Consider the following 10,475-nt stretch of genomic DNA (forward strand, 5'->3'; position numbering starts at 1 on the left):
TGAACTAATTTGAACCTCACTCGGCGGAGGGATTGGGCACAGGCCAGGAGAGAGATCATTTAAGTTTGATGCAAATCCGATGAAGGGAGCTGATCCAGGCTCGTTTTTGTCAAATTACGTTGGACATTTTACTTTTATTTTTCTAGCTTTGTAAAGCAGCCTTGTATACTTTGAAATGCACAATCTAAATCCAAGCTATTATTTATTTTTTTCTATTTTACAAGTGAAAGAAACACACGCAGGCTTTTTGTCACATTTGCAGCTCAAAGAGAACATATTTCTTTATTGCCACTTTTTGGGACAATACAAGCAAATCACTTTACAATCACACATATGAAAATGCATATCCCACCAACAAGAGTTGTTTTTATCAAATGTAAACACAAAAAAATCAAGCCAAATTCATAGCTCTTATAGAAACCACATAAGCTCTACAAATACAAAATGCTCCATTATCCATGTGTTCATTCTCTATCAAACAAAGTTTACAATCTTCTGTCATCATATTAAAACAATTTCTGTGCAAAATTAAAGACGTCACCCTCATATTTGTAGTAAAACAAGCTAATGTTACCATATCACACACAATTTCCTCCACTTTTAAAACCTAAACAAGCAAATCAAATCTTCAAGCAAAGACAGTTTATTTTATATTTACTTTTCAACCTTCACCAGTTTTCTTATAAAGAGAGTCACCTTACAGCAAATACAGGCCTGTGTAATCATGACTGATGCGTGGATTATATGGAAACATGGATTACAAAAATGAAATGAGAGAGGATGCTGCTCAGCCTGTGCATGTACGACCTGTGCAGGAGAGTTGCCTCGGTAAAAGACGACCGGCTAATGTCCATCTTGAACCAACTGCAGTGCCGACTTGGTGTAGTCATTTAAGAATAAAGGCTTTCCCATCCTTTGCTGCGGGACAAAAATAATTAAATATTAATCAGTGTTTTGTCTCTGCAATTAATCCAAGCTTGAAAGTCGGCGAGACGTTGACGACCCAGGGACCTCAACTGCGCCGCGCTCATGTGAAAATTCACCTCGAGCCGCAGTTCAAATCTGCATGTACGTACAGAAGTATAGAAAATGCATCATGCTAATTAGCTTCGGTGCATGTGCAAGCAAAGTCCTGCAAATTTTTCCCTCGAAACCTGAGCGACGAGATTCCTCAGCTCTTTAGATTTTGGCACCCGACTCTCATGCACTGGGCATTTTGTGAGAACACCACCTAATCCGTCAACCCTCCTCTCCCTCCGTTTCTCACAAATACTTGAGAGAGGTGTGGACTTTGAGTTGAAGGCAAGAAACAAAAGAGGACACACCCAGACCCAGACGGATCTTGGCACTCGGGGTTAAGTCGCAACTCACCTTTTTCAGGAAGCTTTGTAGATCTTTGTCTGACCACAGGTTGCAGAGAAACAGTGACGCAGCTTTGCTGGTTTTGGGTAAATAGCTAAGAAGGAGGGAAAACCAGCATAATCGATCAGTTCTAACTTGTGGAAATCTGAGACATGCAAATAATAATCCCTGATGAATCATCGGTATTTCCCACATCTCAAATTATTTTATTTACACACAGTCGCATGCACATTCTCTCTCTGCACACATGTAACCATACTTGTTTTGGCTGAGATCTCCCAGTGAGTTTATCGTGGTCCTGTTCAACAGCTTTTTGCCGATGTCAGGTGCCTTCATGACCAGGCAGTTAGTGGCCTGACAGACCATGGACAGGGTGTCATCAGACTCGTTCCCTTCCTCTGTGCCGGCGTTGATGATGTCCCCCAGCTCCAGGAGACATTTAAGAGCTGCGGTAACAAGGAAAGCAAAACCAACTGCGGTTACACACCAGCATGCACATGTAAACCTGCTGGCAGAGATTATTGATTTTAGGGTAATGACCCAAACCATTAATCTACTTTCTTTATAGGTGGTCTCTAAGTATTTTAGATCTTTTTGACAAAGCAACACACAGTTTTGTCTTTCACAAGCTTCTTACCAACGGCGCTGTGCAGGCCTGGGTTATTGGTCAGGTTTCCTACGAGGGCCACAGCGCTCTTCTGTAAATTGGCTTTGTCTGACTTTAAAAGGGGAGCGATAACCTGCAGGCCATTCAGCTTCTTCACAATGGTGTGTCCCATTACTTTGGAGACCTGTGAATGTATATGTATAAAAAAAGGGTCAGCTCCTAAACTCAGGAAACAACAAGCCGAGTCCATGAATACGTACAAAACAAACAATTAAAAAAAATATATAAGTCATAATTTTACTGGCACAAAGATATTTACGATCCAGACTAATTTCACGTTAGATTTAATTTGACAGTTTTGTCCTTACAATGCCTTCGTGTGCGGTGAGGTTGTGCAGCGCTCCACAGCAGGCTTCCTGTGTGTCAGCTCGCTGGCTGGTGTCGAGCAAGTTCAGGTAACTCAGCAGGGTTTTGGAGTGGAACAGCAAGCCCGCCCCGGTCGGATGCGGATCCTCAACCAGGGGGTAGTCTAACTGGCGCTGGACGAGGAAGGGAACAGTTCATCAACGTGGACGAAGCTACTCATACTCAGAACTCTGGATTTTTGGCCTTAATCCAGCACAATGCAAACCTTTCACTCCGTCCCACACATTTGTATATTTGCACTCACGCGTGCAGAACGTTAACAGGAGGTACAGTTCTCCGAAAACTCTGAGATACTGTGTGAACATTTCATATTTTTATACACATAAAAATTGCACAGCTGAAGCATTTCAATGCATGTATTACATATATTAAAATGTTTTATCTTTCAGTTTTTAATCTTCAGATTTCCTAAGTATTATTCTTAAGATAACTAGCGTGGATTTTGACACACCCTGAATGTACTTAAGCCCTTGTGCTTAGGTTTTTTTTTACACTATAGCCCAAAGACTCAACATAATTACAACTGCCATAAAGTTTATAAAACAAACTTACAAGTTCAACTGAGGAAAAGGATGAATGAAGAGACGCACACTGAGAGCTGCCGGCTAGACAGACTGACAGGTCTTGTCTCGACAAACTGCTACTGCTAGCTGTCATATACTAAATCCTTTATATATCTTATAATTTGTCCTGCCTCAGTTTCCCTGTCTAACCTCTTGTTCTGGAGCTTTGCTCTGTGGACTGAAGCAGCCGATGGGGGCCGCGTCGTCCTGGCTGCTGCTGCTGCTGCTGCTGCGGTTCTGGGTCTTGGACAAAGCCGTGATTTTGCTGAACAGAGTCGCAGCCTCGGCCTCCAGCTGGAACGTCAGGTTGTGCAGGATGCACACGCAGTTTTCTACTGACTGTTTCAGCGGGAACGACACAACATAGGGGCACATGTGAATGAATGCATCCTGACAGATAATTACAACACAACAACAATGACTCAAACACACAGAAGAAGGGGAAACTGAAAGAGCAACATTTGAACAATATAATGCAATCTAATGAAAAAATTGCAATACTTCCAAATAATGTGTAATAAAATATTTGAATGTCTCTTGTCTTGAATTCCATTGTGTTCTATATATATTATATATATTTAGATGCATTACAAATTAATAGGATGTAACAGAGAGATCGAAAATAAATATATAAAAAATATATTGAAAATAAATCACAGTTGTCTATTAGACAAAAAAGGGAGTTTGTAATTTGAAAAAAATGGCAACAAAAGAAAATAAGATATGAAAATGAATAAAAACAAAAACAAGTTGTTCGGTTGAATATTTAGAAGCAAGTCAAGGTTTCCTATCGTGCAAAGAAGTTTTTCTGCTCAAGATCGCAGAATTTAAAGAATTACTGTTCCACCACAATGTATAACATCAAGCGTTAGTAGACTGCGTATGTGCATTAGCGTATACATGACCGTATAAAATAAGAAGTCTGTGACTGAACATAATCACATTGCGACTAAGACGAGCCGCTCTGTTGCTATAGAGCTGCAGTTTGTTTACCTTCAAACTGCAGCTCCTCTCTTTTACGACAAATGTTTTTTTTCCCACATGAAGGTGTGACACACAGAGACAGAGACACACAGACAGAGACAGAGACGATGAATGAAAGAGGATGAACAGGATTAACAAACCTTATCATCTGGTTTCCCTGCCTCCACACACTCTTCAATGTAACTGACCAGAGAGTCGACCAGACCTCGACACTTTCTCATCACCTGTCGGTGGTTTTGCTTTGCACTGCTGAGGTTTCTGTTCAAAAAGAAAAACACAAGTCCTTTTTCTATTAGTCAGCACAGAAAATGCGTTTTATTCATGTTTTAAACAATGATACAAGTGTAAAATACAACTTTCTGTTAATAGTTGTCATTATTATTGCTCTCTGGTAGAAGATAATAAAGGAGTGGTTCCGGCGCTGCCTTGGATTTATCAGTAGTTTGATGAGTAACAGTTTTCAGGGAGTGATTTACAGGAAAATTTTTGATCTGGTGTGATATTAATTAAACCGTTCCTTAAAAGAAATCAAAAGTAATCTTGATCGGCCAGAGACGTAAATACGTCAAAAATTACAGCTTTGTCTGTCAGATGTCTAACACCGCAGCCGAGATTCAGTCGATCAGATAAAAGTTACGACCTGTAAATGTGGTTTGAATGATGCTGATGCTTTGTATTAACTTTGACAATATCATATCAAACAAGATGAATATCCGGAGGAACTATTTCCTAACAGAGAGCTCTATAATACTGAATCATTTTGTTATTGACCATTGTGATGTGTAGATGTGTTGTATCAGTCTTGAAAGAAAGAAGGAAATGGAGAAAGAAAGAAAGAATATATGAGTGTCTGCAACTAAAATATAAATAAACGTGAATAAAATGACTTTTCCATTTGGTTCTGCAGTTTGGAAACATGTCGACAAAGGGGATGAAATTCTATCCAGTGCTCGCTTGTATGTTTTCTTACCTCAGACACCCGGTGGCGTGATAGAAGACCTCAGGGTCTTGGTTGTTACTGTTGGTTCGGTCAGGACCTGTCGTGTAAGGCAGGATCACGCGCTCCATTAACACAGGCAACGCACTCTTCAGCAGGTCGGGCTTCAGCTCGTCTGCAGACGACAGGTTCCACAGGAGACCTGAGGAGAAAACACGTTAGTGTCTGTGCCAAAGATCCGTGAATTCATTTTGACATTTACAGGCTTTTATACGAGTGATTTGAACAGTTCAGATGACATCATAGAGTGAACAGCTCCTGCTTCAGCACAACACTCAGAACAACAGTTTGAATATAATAAGATTTTCATTCGAGGTTTATCACTAGAAAAACACTGAATGGATTCTGGCAGCAGGCTGGAAGCACGAAAACACCGGTGTGATTGACAGCAGGATCTGAGCAGGAATAAGTTTTACTCCACACAAGTTTCTCTCTGTCGGACTTGTTTGCAGAGTTAGGTGTATGTGTGTGTGCACAGTATAAATGTGCATGTGTCGGCCTGCGAAGCTCAGAGCGAACTCACACCTGTCAGCTGTTTCTGCAGATCCAAAGAATCGGTTTCCTTGAGCAGAGCCACGATCTCTGTGAGGCCTCTGCGATGTATGGCCTCCTTGCTGCTGTTGCTCTTGAAGGAGAGGTTACGGAGCGCGGCCGCGGCCGTCTCGCTGATCAGAGAATTGTGGCTGCGCAGCAGCGCCACCAGAGGAGGGATCCCGTTGAGTTTCAACACCTGAGAGTCGAGGAAAAGAAGAAGAAGCTGCAGGAGTTAGCGCAGCGGAGGAACAACAATTTATCACCACACAAAGAACTTATGCTTGACATTAACGTTGGTCTCTCTCTGGTGACTTGATCACAAGCGGACAGCTCTGATGTCAGAATACTCAGCTATGATCCTCTAAGAATGTTAAATAGACTGCTGAGCCTTTCCAGTCTTATCCACCACTCAAAGCATGTCACAATACAACTTGTTCTTTTTCTATCACTCATCATTCCTACACGGCCAGCACAGCCATCAGGGGTTATTCGGGGTTAAATATCTTGCCCAAGGACACTTCGGAGGAGCCGGAGTTGAACCATCGTTCGTGGTCGACCCTCTCCTGAGCCACAGTTGACCCGAGGACACACATTCTTGCTGGCAAACAAATAAAAACCTTACACGTTACGTAAACTCTGACATTTTTAGAGAAATATTATGAACGCATCAAATCCTCTCGGACAATTTGGTTTGCCAGGAACACGCATTGTATTGTTTGAATTTCTTCTTCTTCTAATGTGAATCTACGTACTTAGAGACCGTCCACTTGTGATTGGATCATCCAAGCTGTACATTAACGCCAGAAACTTCAAGTTAAAATTATAGGTTCAATGCAAAGTCTACATTTTCTGTGATGGTTTGCAAAGAGTAAAATTGTTGAGCTTACTTTGAGAAATAGCAGGTAAGAAACATGTCAGTGGCATTTGCAGTGTTTGTAGGTCACTCGGAGGTGATAGTGTAGACACACTACAAACAGTCAAAGGTGAACTGGGCCTCGAGGGAACACAACATACTTCTGCCTCACAAACAGGACAGTCTTGACAAAGGCCAATAGTTTGAATTGACATGGTAATGACCGAATTTTCATTTTAGCAGGAAGATAAATTACACAGGTAAGATATTTCCTCCACTTCTTCCACTTCTCAAAAGTTCCCACACAGAATCTCAGGTTACACGAGATGGAAATGATAAACGGTGAAAATATGAAAACAAATCACCTCCTCTTTCGCATGGTCGTTGACGAAAGTGTTGTGCTGGATGTAGGAAGCTCCGCAGTGCTGATGCGTCTCATCGTTGCTGGAGAGACAAGACACAGCCTCGTTCATGGTGATGTCCGCAACGCCACTGTTCCCGTTCGACCTGGAAGAAAAAAAGATCACAATCTATACGAACGCTGGATTTGTTCACTGCCTCTCCGCCCAAGATGTTGTGTTTTCATTCTTTTGTTTGTTTGTTAGCAAGATTACATAAAAAAAACTGAACGAAATATCTTCAAAACAATCAATTTTCCTTGATTTCCCAGGGAATGATTAACCGAGCTTGCCGGAAAAAGATCATGCATGTTCAGAGAATTGATACAGTATTTATGAGTGTGTACAATTTGGTGTAGATCCAAATAAAAATCCAGTTCGAATGGATTTAATTATGGTCTGTTGGGCCTTGGTGGAGGTATGAGCTCTACAGAGTGTCCTTGTTGTTTGTGGGATAAATTCTAAGCTTGATAAAAGGTAGGAATTACTGCCTTTGCAAGCCAAGTACGTCACTTCGACAGGGGGGGGGCGGTTTGAGCAAGTTGTTTTGGCTAAAATTAGCTGGGGGTGAAATCACCATCACCACTACCATCTGACATCAGACAGCTCACCAGAGAGAAGTGGTTCAAGTCTTCCCATTAGAGACGTCGGTCTGATATATGGCCTGAGTATGTGCTCTACCAAACAGGGCGGCTAGTCAATAGGGGTCGCTAACAGTAATAATATATGTTTATATATGAAATGTGAATGAGTGTAACATGTATAATCTGCAAGTAAAATGAAGATGTTTCTTCCGGGGGCGCAAAGACATAAAAGAGTGCGCCCCCCCCAAGAATATATTCTCACCAGCCGTCACTGCTACCAAGCATCCGTCTAGTATGAAACATTTTAATAATATAATTTGAAATGAATGAAGCTAGCTTGTTCCCACTCACCCAAAAACTTCTCTAGTCTTGGTTGTGACCTCAGGGGCCACCGGCCATGGATGTGTTACGGGCCCATCCGGCTGGCTGCTGTTCAACAGCTTCATGGATTTCATCGGAAATGTGCCGTTGCTGGTGTACACACTTTGGCGTGAGCCTTGGGCGATAAACTGACTGGAGGGCCTCTCTGCCCTCATGGTACCTTTGCTGGAGGGCAATCGCTGCAGAGGCACAGAGGAGTGATTTGCAACGGTGCGCCGCCGGGCCAGATCATGCTCGCTGCGGCTGGTGCTGGGTTGACTGACAGCCATGGTACCGAGGGTGGCGTAACTCCTCTTCTCATACTGAAAGGCAGCGGCTGCTGGATTCCTCCTGACGGTTGATTCCTTGGAGTTGTTGACAACTTGCTGTTTCATACTTTTCTCAAAGCTGAGCTGCAAAGCCAAAGAAAACATGAGTTTCTAATGAGTCCTGTCTCGTGAAGGTTGGTTTGCCAGAAATGAAGAGATGTACATTGGAGCCGGGCAAAGTCAGATTAATTTATGAGAGATGTGGTTGTGGCTGCGTCTATGAGGGATGAACTGATTTTTGGGTGAAGAAACACAGACTCTGCAAGTATCTGGAAACAGGTTTGAAGTAACAGGTTTTTGGGACTGAAATGTTAGAAAGGTCATCCAGGGACATCAAACGCTTCAGACTCTCAATACACGGTGTAGTTTACAGTACTGCACTAAACAATCCCTCCCCTGGTGCTTACAGTATTTTTGACATTTAATTTAGTTTCCTATTTTTAATTTTTTTTATATTTGTTATATTTATACTTGCACAAATACACCACAGCAAATTCTTTGTATGTGTTAAGCTGCTTGGCAATAAAACCCGATTCTGATTCTAACCTGCAAAAAAGCAAACCCATGAACTTGTGGTTGTTTCTTGTGCCAATACTGTAAAAAAAACCACACGCTAAAATACAGGTGAAAAACAGAGATTAATTTTTAATCTACTGGGAGTCGCAGGTTAGTTTCAGAACAGAGCTGGAGGCAGAATTTTATTTACACTGACCCAACCCTCTAAGGAATGTTTGACTGCCAACCAAAAAAAGAAAAGAATAACGCTTTGATTTTTTACGTTTCATTGAGTCATCTGACATTGGCAACAGTGAAATGATGGATCAGCTGCTCGGAGAACAATTTCGGTCTTGACCAAAACACTAGGGTCAAGATATTCAAATGCAACTGAAGCTACTTGTCTTGAAGAAATCATCTTGAGCTGTTGGGGACACTTTTTGGGGCTTATTTCTCTGACAAGTTCATTTCAACCATGACTGGCAGCTGTAATCTAAATGAGGTTTCCCAGCAACAATCTTGCATTAGCTTCGGCTCGGTCACACAGTTCTCTCTACGACAGCACAGCGATGAGCATATACTGTCATCCAATGGTGCATTGAAACCCAATGGTGCATTGAAACCCAATGGTGCATTGATAAGCGTTTTAACTGACCCTTTTCGACAAGCCGTTTCCAAAGAAAACGCTTCCATTGGACGAGGTCAACTGAGTCTTCAAAGGATCAGCAAACACAGACTCGTAGGAAGGGCCTGCAGAGAAATGAGCTGTTATCACACAGATGTATAGAGCGTAGGAAATCTGATCGTAATCTAAAAAAAATCTGAAAACCAGCCATCATCAACATTGAGACAGAATGGGAACGTGAATAAGTGTAAGTCTATGAATCCCTCAACACACTGTTAAACATCACACTGCAAGATCTGAGTGACATTTTGATGATGAGAAACTTCCTGAAGCTTTCAAGCAATTTCATTATCGTTTTAAGGTTCTCAAATGAAACTAAAAAACAACGGCATCTGCTTGTAAATGCAAGAAAATAATGTAATAAACATAAATATACATATAAATGTGTATAAATCAAATTTTTACAAATAATTAAAACATCCTAAAAAAGTATCAAGGACGTTTAAACTACATTTTCAAAAATCAACTATTGCTGCTCATAACTCAAACAACTCTAAACTATAGCAACAACATGTCTGATCTCTATTGTCCCTTAATCTATATCCTAATTACTACCAGCGAAACTGTGGAGTAGCTAAACAAAGCATTACAGATTCATTTCCACATTTAAAAGTTCTGCATCTTGGAGCAACATGTGTTTAAATGTAAAAGCCCATTAAAGCCCCAGGGTTGTGTGTGTGCGGGCCTGGATGAGGCCGGAGAGGGCCCTCACTTGTCGGGGAGAAGGAGCTGGAGCCGCTCCTGCTGCTGCTGGTGGTGGACTTTCGGGACTTGGTTCTCCGGAGAGACTGCACTTGTTCCAGGACGCGCTGATTCCCGGAGCTGCACTGGTTCTCGGAGGGGACCGCGAGAGACGTGTCGTCCACGTTCCCGATGGAGATGACGGACTTCAGCGGATCCAGACTCGTCATTTTGCTTCTTCGTCAGTGTTTTCCACCCGGAGCTGAGCTGCCTGGAGCCGGGAGCTGAGCTGCGGAGCGGCGGGGATGTGTGAGAAAGAGAAGAGCACCTTGTCCTGTACGCCCCGTGCCACGAGGCCGCGCCCCGCGCGCACGATGCACCAACAACACGTGAGGTGTACTGTCATGAACTCTCAAGTCTGTCTGTCTGTCTGTCTGTCTCTATCTCTCTCTGTGTATATCTGTCTGTGTCCCTCTCTCTATGTCTGTCTGTCTCTCTGTCTGTCTGTGTCTCTCTATGTATATCTGTCTGTCTCTCTTTGTATATCTGTCTGTGTGTCCCTCTATCTCTGTCTGTCTGTCTCTCTGTCTGTCTGTGTCTCTCTGCCTTTCTGTCTC

At 42.3% G+C, this 10,475-nt stretch overlaps 1 protein-coding gene across 1 annotated transcript; it reads right to left on the minus strand.

Annotated features, from left to right (window-relative positions):
• Positions 1–244: 244 nt before the first annotated feature.
• On the minus strand, positions 245–10,231 carry LOC117760990 (plakophilin-1-like). Its single transcript, XM_034584500.1, has 13 exons — positions 9,890–10,231; positions 9,148–9,242; positions 7,660–8,081; positions 6,692–6,833; positions 5,465–5,669; positions 4,913–5,081; positions 4,083–4,200; positions 3,109–3,297; positions 2,338–2,508; positions 2,000–2,153; positions 1,622–1,808; positions 1,372–1,456; positions 245–918 (listed from the first exon to the last, which is right to left on the minus strand). The coding sequence occupies exons 1-13, from the start codon at positions 10,086–10,088 to the stop codon at positions 844–846; spliced, it is 2,211 nt and encodes a 736-aa protein (XP_034440391.1). The 5' UTR covers positions 10,089–10,231; the 3' UTR covers positions 245–843.
• Positions 10,232–10,475: the final 244 nt, after the last annotated feature.

This window comes from Hippoglossus hippoglossus, chromosome 5 (genome assembly GCF_009819705.1).
Source record: "Hippoglossus hippoglossus isolate fHipHip1 chromosome 5, fHipHip1.pri, whole genome shotgun sequence".
NCBI classification, from domain to species: Eukaryota; Metazoa; Chordata; class Actinopteri; order Pleuronectiformes; family Pleuronectidae; genus Hippoglossus; species Hippoglossus hippoglossus.

Coding starts and splice junctions, on each gene's coding strand:
- LOC117760990 (XM_034584500.1), bottom strand. CDS start 10,088: ATGACGAGTCTGGATCCGCTGAAGTCCGTCATCTCCATCGGGAACGTG. Junction 8,082..9,147: donor GAAACGGCTTGTCGAAAAGG/GTCAGTTAAAAC, acceptor TTGGCTTTGCAG/CTCAGCTTTGAGAAAAGTAT. Junction 3,298..4,082: donor CAGGGAAACCAGATGATAAG/GTTTGTTAATCC, acceptor CCGCTGAAACAG/TCAGTAGAAAACTGCGTGTG.